This window comes from Ailuropoda melanoleuca, chromosome 5 (genome assembly GCF_002007445.2).
Source record: "Ailuropoda melanoleuca isolate Jingjing chromosome 5, ASM200744v2, whole genome shotgun sequence".
Taxonomy (NCBI): Eukaryota; Metazoa; Chordata; class Mammalia; order Carnivora; family Ursidae; genus Ailuropoda; species Ailuropoda melanoleuca.
Window position 1 is genome coordinate 34,292,380 of NC_048222.1, and position 20,896 is coordinate 34,313,275.

Consider the following 20,896-nt stretch of genomic DNA (forward strand, 5'->3'; position numbering starts at 1 on the left):
ATCCAGCAGGTGATTTGGGGGAAGCAGTGCGCTGCTCAGTGGTAAGAAACCTGCTACTGACGGCTATTATTGTGTAACATCAAAATGACCTTGGATTTGATTACACATGGCTATGCCAAGTACAAGAATGGAGAAGTGATCAAATGTGTTTATTGTCATTGTCCCTCAAATGGATGACTGCAAGACAGAACCAAAGTCAACAGGCATTTTATCTACTATTTTTTTGGATCGTATTCAGAGTGTTTGGGACATTTCAGCTTGCAACAATGAAACCAGCCAACCAGACGGATAGGATTGCAGAGTTAGAGCTTGTCCCAGTTCAAGAGTGTGTGAAACCAGATTAACAGTCAATACCCTTTACCCAATCCAGGTACAGCAAAAGTCACATTCCATTATGAAGAATTACTTGATAATCTTAGTAAAAGGCAAACCTAAAATCCCAGAAAGCCAGCAGACTCAAAACCAGCCAAATCTCATAATCCCCACACCGCAAGACTGCAATTCTTGAGTTGTTCTGGAATTTTATAGTACTGAAGATATTTGAAGTAAATAGGCTATACTCCTGGGATATGGGAATCTTCTTTTATAATGAAAATCTCCTCATTTTAATTTTAATGGGGTTGTTGTCATGTAATTATTTCCCAAAATGTAAGATAAGAACATCTTTCTGTCCACTTTTATATGCCTGTGGGGGGGGTGGTAGTTCACTGAAAACATCTGTTTTGTAACTGAGGTCACTTCTGACTTGAGTCGGTGAACTCGTTCTCCAACAGCAGGACAAAGCTACCAAAGAAGGAGAAGTAGTTTAAGATAGAAAGCTAGTGACATCTACAGAGACAACCTTATCCACATTGAGAGCTCATTATTAAATGTCAGGCATGCCATGAAACTCAGAGACATACAGTGAATTAAAGCATTGTCCTTGCTCTCAAGAGGCTGAAGGTTCTTTTCTAGGAGAAAAATATAAAATATCTACATTGCTTTTTATTTTTTTCTGTGAGGGGGAAAAGAGTCACCAAATAAGTCCTATCCTGTGAGGTCCCCCATCTTTGAACTCTAGACATTGGAAGTTGGAAGGTTGTTAAATATGATATAACCCAATAGCCACATTTTATAGACAAGGAGAAACACAGAAAAGTGAAAAAAAAATGTATCTAAGATTGCAGACCTGGGACTAAAACCCAAATTTCCTGACTTGTAATCAAGTGCTCTTGACTCTATCACACTGCCTCTCTTAGAGTTCAGTGAATTTTCTCACTCCTTTTCACCTGTTTTTTTTTTTTTTAAAGCTTTTATTTATTTATGTGACAGAGAGACAGCCAGCAAGAGAGGGAACACAGCAGGGGGAGTGGGAGAGGAAGAAGCAGGCTCACAGCAGAGGAGCCTGATGTGGGGCTCGATCCCATAACGCTGGGATCACGCCCTGAGCTGAAGGCAGACGCTCAAGGACTGTGCTACCCAGGCGCCCCTCACTCCTTTTCATAGTCAGGCTGAGCCTCGTTATGTCAATTAGACTCTGATTCATAGAGCTCATCCTGTTTTCCCTTTCATGCTCATCTTCAAAAAGTCTACTTCACAGTTTCAATTTGACAGATAATTTTTTAAAATATTAAGAACTTACTTTGGCCTACGCAGTAGAAAGACTACCAACTCAAGTAAGGCAAGCTTCCTACCTGTGAGGAATTTATTGTAAACATCAAGTAGGGTACTCTCAGACACCAAAGTTATATATGTGAAACTTATTACCACCACTCAATCAAGTTTTCTAACAGAGGTCATCTTTTTAGTCAATGCTTCTTTAATTCTCTGAGCCCCACAGTAAAATCTTGAGGCTATTTTTGCTACTCTGGCATGAAAGTGGGAGTATGTGGTTTTCAATCCCTGCTGTATCATTAACAGATCAGTTTTGAAACCCTGGGTAAGTCATACCTCTGGGTTTACTCTCCTCAATCAGTAAAATGCAGAGAATGAACTTGCTATAATTCACCTTCTTTTCCAATCCAATCAAATCGAAGGTGAGAGGCATAATCAATGTATTTTATTTCTAGCTAGCTAGCTAGCTAGTTATCATCTATTTATTTTTTATGCATATCTCTCAAATTTCTGTCTCCGCCTCCATGTTTGTCAGAGCCAAGCCCTTCATTTCTGAATTATTGCTAAGCAGGCTTCAAGTTCTTCAGTGCAGATGTGACTTGTTAAAAGCAATTTTAAGCAAGATTTAGCCTAGAGGTCCACAATTTAGACTGGAGGCTAGAAAGCTAATTTAAAATCCTATTAGAATAAAGATCAATCTCACAGCAAAAGCCCATTGTCATTCAAGTCCCTCAAAAGCAGGCTTCTGTTAGCCTTTCTGATTTTATTTCACATGATTCCTCAACACATGGCCTTTCTGACCACATCTTCATGTTCTTTTTTTATTTAAATTCAATAAATCAGCATATAGTGTATTATTAGTTTCAGGGGTAGAACTTAGTGATTCATCAGTTGCATAGAACACCCAGTGCTCATTACCTCAGGTGCTCTCCTTAATGCCCATCACCCAGTTACGCCCATCCCCCATCCCCCCACCCATCTCCCCTCCAGCAACCCTCAGTTTGTTTCCTAGAGTTGAGAGTCTCTTATGGTTTCTCTCCCTCTCTGATTTCATCTTATTTTATTTTTCCATCCCTTCCCCTATGATCCTCTGTTTTGTTTCTTAAATTCCACATTTGAATGAAATCACATGATAATTGTCTTTCTCTGACTGACTTATTTCATTTAGCATAATACCTTCTAAGTCCATCTTCATGTTTTTAATGTTGCTGTTTCTAACCTTCCTCTGTGGAATGTCTTACCTTTCTATAGACTTAATTCCAATAGTTTCCTTAAGAACAATTTCTTCCATGGAGTCAGATCTTTCCTTTCTCTTCTTATATTATTTAATTACATAAATATTTAGAGTACCAACAATAATCCACTTTCCTAACCCCTCTAATGAATATAGTTGGCACAACAGAGGTGGTATGTGAAGACTCCCAGTCAAGATTAAAAGGAAGAATATATATAAAAGTGACATAAAGAATGCAACTTATTTTCTTTAGTATTTCCTCTTACTTCCTTTGCAAATTAAAGCAAGCAACTGGTTGTTGGTCTTTGTGATAGAGGATTAATACACATTTTTAAATTGCTTTAGAATACTTAATAAGATTTTGTATCCTGCCACATTACTGAATTGTTCTATGAGTTCTAGTAATTTGGGGGTGGAGTCTTTTGGGTTTTCCATAAAGTATCATGTCATCTGCGAAGAGAGAGAGTTTGACTTCTTCTTTCCAATCTGAATACCTTTTATTCCTCCTTCTTGTCTGATTGCTGTTGCAAGGACTGCTAGTACTATGTTGAACAATAATGATGAGATCAATCTTATTTATTCTTATTTATTCTTTCAAAGAACCAGCTTCTAGTTTTGTTGATCTGCTCTACTGTGCTCCTGGTTTCTAATTCACTGATTCTGCTCTAATCTTGATCAACTGCCTTCCCGTGAGTGGGTTTGGCATGCTCTTCTGTTCCAGCTCCAGCTTCTTAAGGTAAGAATATAAAAACTGCATTTTAGATTTTTCTATTCCCTTGAGTAAGGCTTGGATGGCTATGTATTTTCCCCTTAGGACTGCCTTTGCAGTGTCCCAGAGGTTTTGGACGGATGTGTTTTCATTCTCATTGGTTTCCACAAATTCCTTAAGTTCATCTTTAATTCCCTGGTTTACCCAATCATTCTTAAGTAGGATGGTTCTTAGTTTCCAAGTGTTTGAGTTTCTTCCAAATTTTTCCTTGTGATTAAATTCCAGTTTCAAAGGATTGTGGTTTGAGAATATGCAGAGAATAATCTCAGTCTTTTGGTATCGGTTGAGACGTTTTGTGACCCAGTATGTGGTCTACTCTGGAGAAAGTTCCATGTGCATTGAAAAGAATGAGTATTCTGTTGTTCTGGGGTGTAGTGTTCTGTATATATCTATGAGGTCCATCTAGTCCAGTATGTCATTCAAAGCTCTTCTTTCTTTTTTGATTTTCTGCTGAGATGATCTGCCTGGTTTTGTTATTAGGGCAATTCTGAATTCATAAGATGAGTTAAGAAGTATTCCCTCCAACAAGGATGCCCACTCTCGCCATTATTGTTCAACATAGTACTAGAAGTCCTAGCAACAGCAATCACCCAACAAAAAAGAATAAAAGGTATTCAAATTGGCAATGAAGAAGTCAAACTCTCTCTCTTTGCAGATGACATGATACTCTATATGGAAAACCCAAAAGACTCCACCCCCAAATTACTAGAACTCATAAAACAATTCAGTAATGTGGCAGGATACAAAATCAATGCTCAGAAATCAGTTGCATTTCTATAAACGAACAATGAGACTGAAGAAAGAGAAATTAGGGAATTGATTCCATTTACAATAGCACCAAAAATCATATGATAACTCAGAATTAACTTAAGCAGAGAGATAAAGGATCTATATTCTAGAAATTACAGAACACTGATGAAAGACATTGAAGAAGACGCGAAAAGATGGGAAAACATTCCATGCTCATGGATCGGAAGAATAAACATAGTTAAAATGTCTATGCTACCCAGAGCAATCTACACTTTCAATGCCATCCCGATCAAAATACCAATGACATTTTTCAAAGACCTGGAACAAACAAGCCTAAAATTTGTGTGGAAACAGAAAAGACCCCGAATTGCCAAGGAAATATTGAAAAGGGAAAACAAAGCTGGGGACATCACGTTGCCTGATTTCAAGCTATACTACAAAGCTGTGATCACTAAGACAGCATGGTACTGGCACAAAAACAGATACATCGACCAATGGAACAGAATAGAGAACCCAGAGATGGACCCTCGGCTCTTTGGGCAACTAATCTTTGACAAAGCAGGAAAAAACACCCAATGAAAAAAAGACAGTCTCTTCAATAAATGGTGCTGGGAAAATTGGACAGCTATATGCAAAAGAATGAAACTTGACCACTCTCTCACACCATACACAAAGATAAACTCCAAATGGATGAAAGACCCTGATGTGAGACAGGAATCCATCACAATCCCTAGAGGAGAACATAGGCAGCAACCTCTACGACACCGGCCAAAGCAACCTTTTTCATGACACATCTCCAAAGGCAAGAGAAATATAAGAAAAAATAAACTTGTGGGACTTCATCACGATAAAAAGTTTCTGCACAGCAAAGGAAACAGTCATCAAAACAAAGAGGCAACCCACGGAATGGGACATGATATTTGCAAATGACACTACAGATAAAAGACTGGTATCCAAGATCTATAAAGAACCCCTCAAACTCAATACATGAGAAACAAATAATCAAATCAAAAAATGGGCAGAAGATATGAACAGACACTTTTCCAATGAAGAGTATCCAAGATCTATAAAGAACCCCTCAAACTCAATACATGAGAAACAAATAATCAAATCAAAAAATGGGCAGAAGATATGAACAGACACTTTTCCAATGAAGACATACAAATGACTAACAGACACATGAAAAATGTTCAAAAAGGATGTGGAGAAAGGGAATCCCTCTTACACTGTTGGTGGGAATGCAAGTTGGTACAGCCACTCTGGAAAACAGTGGAGGTCCCTTAAAAAGTTAAATATTGAGCTACCCTATGATCCAGCAATTGCACTACTGGGTATTTACCCTAAAAATACAGACGTAGTGAAGAGAAGGGCCATATGCACCCCAATGTTCACAGCAGCATTGTCCACAATAGCTAAATTGTGGAAGGAGCTGAGATGCCCTTCAAGAGACGAATGGATAAAGAAGATGTGGTCCATATATACAATGGAATATTACTCAGCCATCAGAAAGAACGATTACCCAACATTTGCAGCAACATGGATGGGTCTGGAGGAGATTATGCTAAGTGAAATAAGTCAAGCAGAGAAAGACAATTATCATATGGTTTCACTCATTTATGGAACATAAGGAATAGCAGGGAGATCGGTAGGAGAAGGAAGGGAAGAATGAAGGGGGGGTAAACAGAAGGGGGAATGAACCACGAGAGACTATGGAGTCTGGGAAACAAACTGAGGGCTTCAGAGGGGAGGAGGGTGAGGGAATGGGATAGTCTGGTGATGGGTATTAAGGAGGGCACGTATTGCATGGAGCACTGGGTGTTATACACAAACAATGAATCATGGAGCACTACATCAAAAACTAACGATGTACTGTATGGTGACTAACATAACATAATAAAAAAATTTTTTAAAAAGAATATTTAATAGAAAATTAAAATGTATTTTCTTGGCTCGACCAACTTCTAATATATGAAGATGTCTGGACAAAAGGATATTAAGTATTACCATTAATACGTAATTTAGGCAGATATTCAAACAAGCAGTGAGTAATGTTTACAAAATGCTGGAAGGGTAACTTACTCAGTAGGTAAGCTCTGAAGAATATTTGTATTTCAGTCACGATGCAATCAGTGCCAATCTGACCAAATGATTGTCAATGTCAGTCTTAATAACAGTAGAGAAGCAATGAGGAAAACAAAGTTTTCTCTTTCAGATTCTCTTATTGCTGCCTGAGCCCTAATTTTATCCCCTCTTCAGAGAGAAGCCACAATTAGAGGAACAAAGGGTTTGATTCGACAAGATAAAGCAGTAGGGGCATATCCCACCAGCTCTTTCAGCACCCACTCTGAGTACATCCAGTGCACTCTCTTGCACCAACTCCAAAGGAGATTTTCCCAAGAAATCGGTTTCAAGCAATTTTAGTTCCCATCACCACTGTCTGGTTTGTCATGACTGAAAAAAATATCCATTATATTACAAAAAGATGCTGTTATCCAGTATTTGTTAATAATGATTGAGACCAGAAACATACAAAGTTTCAAAGGAAACAATTGAAGGGAACATCTGAAAGTGATTTTCCCCCCTTCTTTGTTGTTCTGCTACTCACGGCAAATCTTCCAAACTGGAGGCTTCATGTCTTGGATCCAATAGATCATAACCACATTCATTGTAGATTTCCAAATAGGAAATTTGCGTTGTATGTATTGTGCTGCTGTCCTGATTGGAAAAGGGGAAGACATTGTTTAATGGCTATAAATAACAATTCAGCTCAGAGGAGGATGAACACATTTATCACTACAGTTCCTCACAGCTTTCTGTCCTTTACTCTCTTCACTTTGTATGGTTTCCATTTTCAGTTCGTGACACTTTCAAGTTGCCAGTTACCATATGCATGAAGTGGTTTGTTGTTGTTTTTTTTTTTAATGGCCAACACCCATGATTACAAGCAACTTCAGTCTGTTGTTTTTTTATTGGTTCCACGTTATACATGAAGAGTCAATATACACTTAAAATGAGCCAACTTGGTTGCAGAACTGTATAACACACCATTTTTTACTTTCCAGACCCCAAAAAAGGTTACTATGAAAAAATAAACTTACATTCTGTGACTAGCCTATTCATAAAAGAAAACAGAATCGTGACTTCAGTTTAAAAACTTCAGTAGCAAAAGTTTCCAACTTCAATCACAATTCTTTTTTTTTAACTTTTCCAATATTCAAAATTTCTGATGACATAAATAGGTAACAGACTATAATAGATAATGGAAAATGAATCCCAGGGGACAGAAATACTTTAGATCAATCAGGTAAAAGTAAGAGTGGACATTCATAGGTCACTGCCTGTATCTTATCTGTTGGGTTAATTTTCCTAGCCCACATGGCAAATCAGGGTTATTGAGCTATTGGTTTGAGAGAGGTGTTTTCTATGGGTCATTGCTGAAGTACAGTGACACAGGCAACAATGTAATTAGGATAAAAGTTAAGGCTACAGGTCTTATCTCAGTTCTGCTAGCAGACAAAAAGGACCCGCTCTCTCTGAGATGGAAAAAAATGAAATTTTTACAGGTCTCAATAAAATTCCAGGCTCAGTTTTCTTTTTTTTTCTTTTTTTTTTATTTATGAAGCTTTACTGCTACCTGAGAGTACATTCAGCATCTCTAAAAATTGCTACTTGTACAAATGAACTCTGATAAGTACAGTCTATTACCAGATACAAAGGCATGGAGATATTTTGGATAAAATGGTGCCCTTTGGAAATGCTTCGCAGGAACCATTGAAATGTGCCAGAAATTCAAAGTGATGCTAATTGAACCTCCTGATCTATTTATGATGCTGGGTTAAAACTGCAGTAGTAGAATACCAGAGAAATTAGTGGAGGATTTTCCTGCCCTAATTTAAAACCTGGAGCAAGAGGAGAAGGTAGAGGACAGACGTTTCATTGGCAGGGAAGCTGGAAGGAAGTTCCTTATAGGCTACTCCGTGGTGCGCCGGTATGTTGGATGCTTCCTGTGCACAGTGGTACCTCTTTCCAGCTTCATCCACAGTCTAATCATGGCTGTGGTTGGACTGTCTTTGACTGCCTCTGAGGCTGTATTCTGACATAGGCTCACCCCAAGCCCGTGTTGTAAGTCTCTCTCTTCCTGCCCTGGAACTTCACTGACACTGGGGTTTGGGGACCCAGAGGAACCATCCAACATTCAGTCATACGCAAATGCCAGGAAGTGTGGGAGAGTTCACACTCAGCAAGACAACCCTTGACCAATGGGTTTTGTGAGCCTAGGGATAAATGCTTCCTCCTTCCTTCCTGAGACACATTCTATAAGATTCAGACAATCTGTGGATTTCTCCCAGTTGCAACTTGAAAACTGGTCTTTGTATTGATGCTTCCTTCATCCACATGTATTCTCCTGTCACTTATCCTTACTTTCTGGGATTACATTCCTGATAAACCATGCCTACATTAACCTTTTTCTCAAGGCTTTGCTTCAGAAGATCCCAGGGAAAGATTATTAAAAATTCTCTAAATCAGTGGTAAATGAAAATTAGAACACTAGAAAGATGGGCAAAGGGCCTAAACTAAGGCTCAGTTTTCAAAACCAAATATTAATAGCACCTTCTTCTTGCTTCTCCCAAAATACAAATTCTTCCATTTTGTCAGTTACAGTCCTACTTCTCATAAGGGAAGAATATAGTTGTGTCTTATGGCAAGAAGGTCAGCAGAATGTCAGAGTGGGTACTCACAAAGCGAATTTGCTCAGGATGACCTTCCTGTTGATTCTCACCCATAGCCAAGACAATCCATTTGACAGATACTATTCAAAGGGAGAGAGGACCAAGTCACAGAGATGGGGGAGAGAACAGGGGCCTGCAAATCCAGAGCTGGAATCCTAGTCCTACTTGCTATGAGCCCCTGTGATGTCCGGCTTCAGTTTCCACACCCATTAGTGAGGAAGTCGAATGATGAATTCCTAAGTGTTCTTCAGATTAAAATTAATATGATTCTCTGGTCCTAATGTGGCTCAAGCTACCCGAAGAAAAACACCAACATTTCATAAAAACAAAACAACGCCTGAAAAATTAAGGTAACTCTCAGGCAGCACATGACTCAAGATAGAGCTGAAATTCCATGTTCCGGTGGTTTGGGAAGGTGACAGCATGGACTGAGTCTCTACTAAGCAAATTTCTCCCAAGCAAAAGCTGGAAATCCTCCCGATGTGGGCGACTCTGGCTGCTTATCCTAACACATGGCCTGTCGATCAGACTAGTATCCTAGTGTAGTAAAGACATTATTTCAGCATCATTCTGTGGGTTATAACTTGGCTTAGCATAGATATCAGAGACCATAAATACTAGGCAGACTTTGCATGGCCTTTAGTCTAATCCAGTTTTCCCTAAAATGTCCCATGAAGTAACTTGTGGAAAAAGTGTTCCATGATCAACATATATGCTGTTCCTCTCTAGAAGATTCTCAGAGCAGGTCAAAGGCCACGGGGGATCATTTACCAACTTCCTGAGATCCTATTCAAAAGCAATGTATTTCTAAAACTTAACTGAACATACCTGAAATATCCCATCTATTATAGTTTGAGATTTTAGACAGTTCTGGGCTCATCTTAGCATCAGAATAAGTTAGGTTTGAACACTTGATCTGGCATTTATAACTGAGTGATCCTGCATTATCTGCAGCTATTTAATTGCAGAATTGGGGAGAATAACCCTTATCTTGCAGAACTGCTGTGACAGAGAAATAAGGTTCTGTACTTAAAATCCCACCAAGAATGTGTGGCCCTGTAATCATCCCCAATAAATCCTTGCTGCTGCTACTATTATTATTATTGCTATTGTTACTGTTTTTATTATTTCTAATGGCCTCCAAATGGAGAATTCAGTACACGAATATAAAGGAGAAGGCAAAGAAAGGCAAAAACAACAACCAACTTGTATGTTCATCTGCAGCGGAGAAACTCTCCTTCTTCCAGAAAGTGGAAGGAATCATTTTAAGTCAGGAAAATGGCAAGTCTACTCCCCTGAGATGATGTGGATAATGCCTTTGGCTCCTTCAGCTTCTGCATTTTCTGGACTTTTATTGGAATACACACTTAAAAGTCACTGAGCAATGTGGCAAGCTACCTTTCCTTATTACTCCTTTTTTAGTGTTTAGGATTGCCAGACTGTAATGTAACACACATGTTTCCTGCAGACAGCCTTTTCTCCTGCCCCAAAACAAGTCTGAACCTCACAATACTCAAAAGTAATGAGCAGATTTCTAAAATAAATGGAATCAATTGTCTTTTTTAAAAATCACTACAAATGTGCTCCTATCACACTCAAAGACATTTTAGGAGCCAGAATGCAATTGCTCTTAGTTTCTCTTGAAATAAATATTTTGCATAAGTCAAATATTTCCTTTAAGAATTCTAGAGAGCTCTACATAGCCCTCTAAAGCAACTGACTGGGGGCATCTGAGTACCTGTCTGCATTTTTCAGCTACACGATGTGGACAAACTTACTGGTGAACCTCAAGTTGGCTCTGACTAATTTTGCAGCAGTTCGGTGTGATTGTAATGAATGTGTTGCGCCCCATCAGGGAAATCTGTCCTTCTACAAAGGGCTGTCCTGGCTATAAATCGGTCCAAGGGGCTCTCTCCAGTCCAGAAAGTGATTTAGGATCATTCAAAATGAAATGAGGTTTAGAATAATGTCAACAACCAAACAGATACACAACAATGGACCCAAAAGATGGTAGGTACTCGGAAGACATTTTGACTTCTACTGTATTTTGCTACCCAGAGACAAAATTTTAGAAGGGACAAGTATATTTTCTGTTAGGAAGGGATTTGTTTATGCTGTTTAACTTAATCAGGGAGATTGGTTTCATTTGTTCTAAGTTTCAAAGGCTTCTTTGAAATTAATCGGGATCATTTGGCTGTGTGTGTGCATGAATACAGAAGTCAGCGGCTGCAGTAACAGAGCTCATTTCTTGAGCATGTACTACGTGCCAGGAGCTGGACAATATCTGTACATACAGTCTGTCCAGCCCTCACATCAAGTCCACAAGGCTGAGATATTAAGTAACCGCCTCAAGGCCACATGCTGTAAGTAGTATACTTTCTCAGAACCAGGTTGGCCTCACCAACTTCAATGATCTTTCCAAGACAACATGCTTCCACATTGGGCCACGGTAGCAAAAACTATTAGAAATTATATTCCCAGTTTGTGAAATCTGGGAACAAAACAAAACAGCTAATGTCAGAAATAAGTGAGTAAATGAAAAGAAAGGATCTGAATCCAACATATACACTATACTCAACCTTTTCTCTTTCACATTTTCTGGCATGCAGAGTTGGCATGTTTGAGCTAGTGAGAGATGAGCTGAACTAATGGGTAATTGCTACTTTATGGATAGAAATTAGAATTATGCAGATCTCAGCAATTTCTTCTCATCTTTACAACTCGAAATGCAAAAAGCATACAGTCAAGAAATTTTGGAATAACTGTTACACTGACCTAATACAACTGAGTAAGTGTAGGAACTAGTAGGGCCAACGGAGATCCTCTACTACAGTTCACTCCCTACATTCACAGAGGGGAGAATGGAAACCCAGAGAAGTTATGGGACTCATTATTGTTTAAATACAACCAACAAAATAAAGCCAGTTGGAGGCAGTGTATGTGGTGGTAATAGAGGCAGTGTATGTGGTGGTAAAAAGCACAGTTTGGCATCACACAGACCTGGGATGGACCTCCAAGTCAGCTACTTATAAGACCCAGAGAAAGATATTTAGACTCAATTTTCCCAACTGTGAAATTGGGATAACGATACTTACCTTGTTGGTTGTATTGTATGTTGTTTTAAATACTAATAAAGCAATAGGCACTTAGAGACACACAATAAATGATGCATATAATACAGAGAATTTCTCTTCATAATAATAATATTAATTACAATAGGATTTTTACTCTGGTAAACTCTTTTGGGCTTCTATTACAATTGTGAAAAAGGTACAATCACATCATCTTATTCAGTGCTTTAGCAGCCGAAATAAAGATGTCTTGGCAAAAGGACATCCAGTTTCTTAATGAGAAATATAAGATGTTAGTTGGTAAAATGTGTTATCTGTTCTTTTAACCTCCATGGATGTATCAGAAGGAACTCCCTTTGAGCCTTTGCTGAAACAGCATCCCTTTAATGAAAAGCACCTTAATTTCTACTTCTTCAGCAAAATCCTAAACTTTCCTTAAATATAAAAAAGGCCAGAGTTATTACACAATAATACTTCCTCATTTAGATACAATAAAATGTCACAATAAATTTTTTACCCACCATAAATTTCTGCTGAATATATCAAATAGAAAATGAACTTAAAGTTCCATACCTTTTGTAATTGCTCAAAAATGTACGACAGTGTCCTTGGGATAATGCCTCGGTCACTGTAGCGTTCTGCCCCACCAGTGATGGTGAATGTCTTCCCACTGCCCGTTTGCCCATAGGCAAAGATGGTACCATTGTAACCTGCCAAGACACTACATAAAGAAATGGCACACTTTTAATATCAAAATGGCTAATTACACAAGTATTAAATGGCTTGTATTCTAATAGCAACCTTATTCAACACTATTGAAAAGACATTTATAGAATTAAAAAAACAAAATACTTAAGATGACCAGACTCCATTTGAGTTACGGGTAACTTTCTTAGAGAAAAGGATATGGTGTGCTGATACTCATGGATTAAAAAAAAAAAAGTAAATTATTTTAGCTAGATACCACATATATAGATACTTCTTTTATATTTACAGAAAAGCTACAAAGATAGTACAGAGTTAACACATACCCTGCACCTTGTTCCCCCTACTGTTGATAACATTAGTATTGTGCATTTGTCACAATTAAAGAACCAATACTGATGTATTATACATTTTATTAAAGTGTCCTTGGTTTTTATACACTGTCTTTTAATTTTTTCCAGCTTTACTGAGATATAATTAACACATAACAAATGTAACTTTAAGGTTTACAAATGTGATGATGTGATACATAAATATACTATGAAATGAGTTCCACAATAAGGTTAGTTAACACATCCATCACCTCACATAATTATCATTTTTGTAGGTGGTGATAACATTTAAGAGCAATACTCTTTAACAACTTTCAAATATTTAATATATAGTCACTGTGCTGTACATTCAATCTGTAGAATTTACTCATCTAATAACTGGAAGTTTTTACCCTTTGATCAACATCTCCACATTTCCCCCACCCATCGGCCCCTGGAAACCTCCATTCTTTTCTTGATATCTATGCATTCAGTTTTTTAGATTCCACACGTAAATGAGAACATATAAAATTTGTCTTTCTCTGTCTTACTTCACTTAGCATAATGCTCTTAAGACCCAACTACATTGCAAAATGGCAGAATTTTCATCTTTTTATGGCTGATTAATATCCCATTGTGTATGTGCATATACACAAACACACACACACACACACACACACACACACACACACACCCCACATCATTTTTATCCATTCATCCATCAATAGACATTTAGGTTTTTCCATGCCTTGGCTATTGGGAATAATGCTGCAATGAACATGGGGATGCAAATACCTCTGTAAGATTTCATTTCCTGTGATATACAGGCAGAAGTGGCATTGCTGGATCATAGAGCAGTTCTATTTCTAATTTTTAAAGGAAACTCCATACTGTTTTCCATAGTAGCTGCACCAATTTGCATCTCCACCAACAGTGCACAAGAATTCCCTTTTCTTTACAATCTTGACAGCATTTGCTGTCTCTTGACAGTTTGATAACAGCCATCCTAACAGGTACGAGGACATATCTCGTTTTTGGTTTGCATTTCCCAGATGATTAGAAACACTGAACGCCCTTTTATGTATCTGTTGGCTATTTGTATTTTTTCTTTGGAGAACTTTCTATTCAAGTCTTCTGCCCATTTCTTAACTGGATTTGTGCTTAGCATGTGATCTATCCAGGAGAATATTTCATGTGTGCTTGAGTAGAACCTGTATTCTGCTGATATTGGGTAAAATGTTCCATGTATGTCTGGTAGGTCCACTGGACTTAAGGCATAGTACACAACCAATGTTTCCTTATCGATTTTCTTTCTTTTTTTTTTTAAGATTTATCTATTTATTTTTTGAGAGAGAAAAGGGGGGGCAGAGGGAGAGAGATAATCTCAAACAGACTCCCTGCTGAGCACAGAGCCCAATGTGGGGCTTGATCCCAGGACCCTGAAATCATGACCTGAGCCAAAATCAAGAGTTGGATGCTTAACCAACTAAGCCACCCAGGAGCCACTTCTCATTGATTTTCTATCTGGATGATTTCTCCATTGTTGAAAGTGGGGTGTCAGATTCCACTACTGTTATTGTATTGTTGTCTATTTCTCCCTTCAGATCTGTTAGCATTTGCTTAATATGTTTAGGTGTTCTGATGTAGGATGCATATATATTGTTATATCCTTATGATGAACTGACTCTTTTATCACTATAAAACGGCCTTCTTTGTCGCAGTTTTTTTTTTTTAAGAGTCTATTCATCTGAGTGGGGGGGAACACAAGCAGGTGGGGGGGGAAGGAGAGAAAAGGAAGAGGGACAAGCAGACTCCATGCTGAGTGCAGAGCCTGACAGGGGGCTCGATCTCAGAACCCCGAGATCATGACTTGAGCAGAAATCAAGAGTTGGACACTTAACAAACTGAGACACCCAGGCACCCCAGTCTCATCACAGTTTTGGCTTAAAGTCTGTTTTGTCTGATGTAAATATAGCTACTTTTGCTTTCTTTTGGTTTCCATTTGCATGGAGTATCTTTTTCCATCCCTTCACCTTCAGTCTATCTATGTATGTCCTTAAACCTGAAGTGAGTCTTTTTTAGATAGCATATAGTTGGGTCTTGTTTTTATTAATCCATTAGCCACTCTATGCTTTTTGATTGGAGAATTTAATCCATTTACATTAAAAGTAAATAAGGCAAAGTATGGGCTTACCAATACCAACTTATTCATTGTTTTCTTGTTTTGTATTTCCTTTGTTCCCTTCTTCATCTTCTACTGTCTTTCTTTGTGAAATGATTTTCCCTGTGGTATGCTTTGATTCCCTTTTTTTATCTTTTGTGTATCTACTACTGGTTTTTACCATTCATCCCATTTTTAATGTTTTTGATGTCACAATTAACTTCTTTTTATACTGTGTCTTCATTATCAAATTATCGTAGCTATAGTTGTTTTTAATACTTTTGTCCTTTAACCTTATACTAGATTAAGTAATTAACACATCACTACATTGTAGTATTAAAGTGTCATGAATTTGTTTATACTTGCCTTTACCAGGATGCTTTATATTTTCATATGTATTCATGTTTCAGCATTTCTTACAAGGTATAGGTTTAGTGGTGATGAATTCCTTCACCTTTGTTTGTTTGGAAAAACCTTTATTTCTCCTTAATTTATGAAAGACAACTATGCTGGATAAAGTATCCTTGGCAGTTTCTTTCTTTGAGAAATTTGAATATATTGCCCCACTCTCTCAGGGCCTCTCTCTGCTGAGAAGTCTGCTGATAGACTTATGAGGGGTCCCTTATTGTGTGGGTATTTTTTTCTCTTGCTGCTTTTAAAATTATCTCTTTGTCTTTGATTTTAGATAGTTTTATTTCAATGTGTCTTGTAAAAGATCATTTTGGTTTGAAACTATAGGGTCACCTATTAGCTGTATGAACATGGATGTCCAAATCTCTCCCCAGGTTGGAGAATTCCAAGCCATTATTTCTTTAAATATTCTTTCTGCCCCTTTCTCCCTCTCTTCTCCTGAGACTTTAAATAATGTGAGATTATTTCCTTTAATGGTATCTCATAATTCACAAAGATTTTCTTCAATCTTTCTCTTTTCTTTTTGCTCTTCTGCCTAGATTATAACAAATGATATGTTTTCCAGTTAGCTAATTTTTATTCTGCTTGATTGTCTGCTATTGAAGCTTTCTATTGAATTGTCAATTTGATCACTGTGTTTTTTAACTCTAGGATTTGCTCGGGTTTTTTAATGGTTTCTATTCCTTTGTTGAACTTCTCATTTTGTTAATGTATTATTTTCCTAATTTCATTTTGTTGTCTTTGTTCTCATGTAATTCACTGAATTTAAGAGTATTATTCTGAATTCTTTGTCAGATAGTTCCTAGATCTCCATTTATTTAGGGTCAGTCACTGGAGCTTTATTAGTTTCCTTTGGTGATTTCATGCCTGTGTGGGTGGACCTGTGTGGGTACTGGGTCCACAATGACTAACCAGGCACTAGGGATCACTGGGATGGGCCCAGTATCTGGATCCACAGGGACCAATCTAGTGCTAAGACAGGCTGGGAGCCTGGTTTCACAGAAGCCAGCCAGGAGGCTGGGGCCACAGGGGCAACCTGGCATTAGGAACAGCCTACAGTCTTGGGCCATGGGAATCAGCTTACAACACAGGGCCTCAGGGGCCAGGTTGGGTCTGCGGTGACCAATGTGGTGCTGTGCAGGCCAGGAGCCTGGATTTGTGGAGCTAGCTTTAAAGCTCAGGTTGCAGGAGTTGGCCTGGCATTGGGGAAGGCTTGCAGTGTGGATATGGTGAGAACCCACCAAGATACTGGAGTTACAGGAGCCACCCAAGGCCATGCCAGCTGGCCGAACAGGGATGGGCTGGGATCCTGGATTTCCTAGAGTCTGCTGGGAGCCTGGTATCATGGGAGCTGCCTGGGGCCACGGGAGCCACCTGGCCCCAGGGTAAATCAGGAGCCTGGTTTATGGGAGCCTGCTGGTAGCCTACTGCTGCAGGATGTACTTGGGGCTACAGAAGCAGGCAAGCGGTAGGGTGAGCTAGGGGACTGGATTCTCAGTAGCTTGCCAAGAGCCTGGTGCCATGAAGTCACCTGGGGCCATGAGAGCTGCCTGGAGCCACTGGAGTCAGCTGATGCTGGGATGGGCTAGCACTGGTTTCTGCAGTAAAGTCAGGTGCTCACTTCAGTCTCCTCCCATGGGGGCGGTGTCTCTCTCAGTGCTAGGATGTCCAGGCTTCAGGGAGGGGTGACAGGGTAATGTCAATCTATCTTTTCTACCCACCTCAATGTCTCTTTTCTTTTTTTCTGTGCCCTACCCCAATGCTGTAATTCCTCACCCGAATCCTTAGCTTTTGTGAAGGTATTTTCATGCTTGGTAGTTATTCAAATTGATGTTTCTGGGGGTACAGGGGCTAGAAATTCCTATACTACCATTTTGCTGAAATTACTAATTAAATATTTTCTTCATCTTTAGTACACTTTAGTATATGTCAAAGGTAAAAGTTCTGAGGAAACCACACCTATAATTTGGCAAACTCTAAACCTGACACCTGGCACTTCATGGAGCAAATACTCACATGTAGTCACCTCCTAGAACACCAGGTACAGAATGCAGAATGTTTACCACTATGTACCTTGTAATGTAATTCCCTAATTTAACATTCAGCACCAACTATAAATCCTCTAAGAATTCCCCTCCTCAGTTTTCTTGGAATGACTTCTTGGGAAGGTAGTAATCCAGACATGCTCTTCAGTTGTACAGAGCAGCCCTTGATTTGATGATGATTATAAGAACCCTGGGCTTTTTAGACTTCAAGTTATATGACAAAGCTGTAGTAATCAAAGCAGTATGGTACTGGCACAAAATAGATACATAGATCAGTAGAACAAACTAGAAAACTCAGAAATAAACCCACATTTATATGATCAATTAACCTACAATGGGGGGGGGGCAAGAATATACAATGGGGAAAAGACAGTCTCTTCAACAAATGGTGCTGGGAAAATTGGACAGCAATATGCAAAAGAATGAAACTGGACCACTTTCTTATCCCATACACAAAAATAAACTCAAAATGGATCAAGGACCTAAATGTGAGACCTGAAACCATAAAAATCCTAGAAAAGAACACAAGCAACAATTTCTCCAACATTGGCCATAGCAACATTTTTCTAGATATATCTCCTGAGGCAAGGGAAATAAAAGCAAAAATAAACTATTGGGACTACATCAAAATAGGGGCGCCTGGGTGGCACAGCGGTTAAGCGTCTGCCTTCGGCTCAGGGCGTGATCCCAGCGTTCTGGGATCGCCCCACATCAGGCTCTTCTGCTATGAGCCTGCTTCTTCCTCTCCCACTCCCCCTGCTTGTGTTCCCTCTCTCGCTGGCTGTCTCTATCTCTGTCGAATAAATAAAAAAAATCTTTAAAAAAAAAAAAAAATAAAAAAATAAAAAAAAAAAATAAAAAGCATCTGCACAGTGAAGGAAACAATCACCAAAACTAAAAGGCAACCTATGGAATGAGAGAAGATGTTTGCAAATGATATATTCAATAAAAGTTTAGTATCCAAAATATATAAAGAACTGATATGCCTCAACACCCAAAAACCAAATAATCTGATTTAAAAATGGGCAGAAGACATGAACAGACATTTCTCCAAAGAAGACATACAGTTGGCCAACAGACACATGAAAAGATGCTCAAGATCACTCATCATCAGGGAAATGGAAATAAAAACTACCACGAGATATCACTTCACACCCATCAGAATGGCTAAACTCAACAATATAAGAAACAACAGGTATTAGCAAGGATGTGGAGAAAGGGGAACCCTCACTCACTGTTAGTGGGAATGCAAACTGGTGCAGCCACTGTGGAAAACAGTATGGAGATTCCTCAAAAAGTTAAAAATAGAACTACCCTATAATCCAGTAATCACACTACTGGGTATTTACCCCCAAAATAAAAAACACGAATTCAAAGGGATACATGCACACCTATGTTTATAGCAGCATTATTAACAATAATCAAATTATGGAAGCAGCCTAAGTGCCCAAAAATAGACGAATGGATAAAGAAGATGTGGTGTATACATACAATGGAATATTATTCAGCCATAAAAAAGAATGAAATCTTGCCATTTGCAACAGCATGGATGGAACCAGAGAGTATAATGCTGAGAGAAATAAGTCAGTCAGAGAAAGACAGATACCATATGATTTCACTTATATGTAGAATGTAAGAAACAAAACAAATGAGCAAAGGAAAAAAAAAAGAAGAAGAAGAAAGACAAACCGAGAAACAGACTCTTAACTACAGAGAATAAATTGATGATTACCAAAGTGGGGGGGAATGGGGAAAATAGGTGATGGGGATTAAAAAGCATACCTATCATGATGAAAAAATAAAATTTTAAAATTTTAAAAAGAAAAGAACATTCTCTTCTTTCTTTTCCTCTCCTTCACTTCTCTCCCTTCCCATTCCCTTCTCTCTCTCTCTCTCTCTCTTTTTTCCTCTCTCTGTCTCCTCACCATATGGGCTTTCCTAATATACCTTGCATGATTCAGACTTTCACAAGTGGATCTTTCCTCTACACCGTACAGAATAGCAAACTATTATAGCATTATGTTCTTTTCTTCTTACAAGTACCTCCTTCATCTCTGAGATGTTTTCATCCAAACAATTATGAAGATGTCACCTAATGGTGCCTTCATTGGGAATGGATGTTTGATAGATGGCTCCTCTGAGAATCACCCCTCACCGTTTACACTGGGATTCCTGTTCTAACACTTCTGCTAAGATAATGCCCACAGTTCTATGTTTTGCAATGCTTTCATGCTTGTATCTTAAGTGATTTATCATCATCATGCTCCCTCAAAACACATATGTTTTGCTTAGAGATTACTGTAAAGTAATCAGTTAAGTCCCGGGCACCTTATACAACTACTAGACTAAGAATAAAATCCATAGCAACAATTCAATGCATCTTTTGCTATGTAGGTAGAAGGTGTTATTGGTGCTTACAAAATTAAAGGACTTACCACATTAAGTAAATAAAAAGAGATTACTACCGTGTGGTTCAACTTTCCATTTCTGAGAGGCTTAATAATTTTTCTCCATGTGTCTTCACATGGAATTGGAACTGTAATGATTAATTTAGCTGGATGATTAAACACTCTTTCTGCTCAATGGCACTTGTCACCAATGACATAGCTATGTTCCATTAGCAATTATAATTTGAATATATGATACCTCTTAACCATAAATGCTCTAGGTAAATGAAGTTGATAACTTTAAGAATCAAACCAAACATTTTTTAAAAAATTTTGATAGGAAATTTTCTAAAATATATTAGGCTTTCCCTCTCTTGAAAAGCAAAAAATGTACAGATTAGCATTTTCATTTTGACTTAGCTACAGCCTAAGAAAAGTGAGTACTGTAGCATTCTACATTGGCATCTGCTGATTATTATGTTTATTTTTTATACTTAAACCTTTTTCATTGCCAGCTGTCCTAGTATACTCTCTTCTAAAGTGTACTTCCTCTCCCCCCATCTGCTGTGGAAAACTAGATGGCAAAGCTTCACAGAATGCTATATAAAATAGAAAGGATGTAGGTTCCACCAATACATACTCTATGGTTATTTATTACATTGATACAATAAAAAATTAAATGAAAAATGTAAATGGGCAACATTTATCTCGAATTCCTTTCTGTAGAGC

General features: G+C 38.3%; 1 protein-coding gene across 7 annotated transcripts in view; it reads right to left on the minus strand.

Annotated features, from left to right (window-relative positions):
• KIF6 (kinesin family member 6) overlaps positions 1-20,896 on the minus strand; it is a 465,947-nt gene that overhangs the window by 373,749 nt on the left and 71,302 nt on the right. For 6 of the 7 annotated variants that reach the window (XM_034660659.1, XM_034660662.1, XM_034660661.1 and 3 more), the window contains 2 exons: positions 12,721-12,868; positions 6,952-7,061 (listed from right to left, as the gene is read on the minus strand). In XM_034660659.1, coding sequence (XP_034516550.1) covers positions 6,952-7,061; positions 12,721-12,868 — 258 coding nt within the window. Of the gene's footprint in view, positions 1-6,951; positions 7,062-12,720; positions 12,869-20,896 lie in introns of those variants that run through there. The other variant, XM_034660665.1, reaches the window with a different exon arrangement.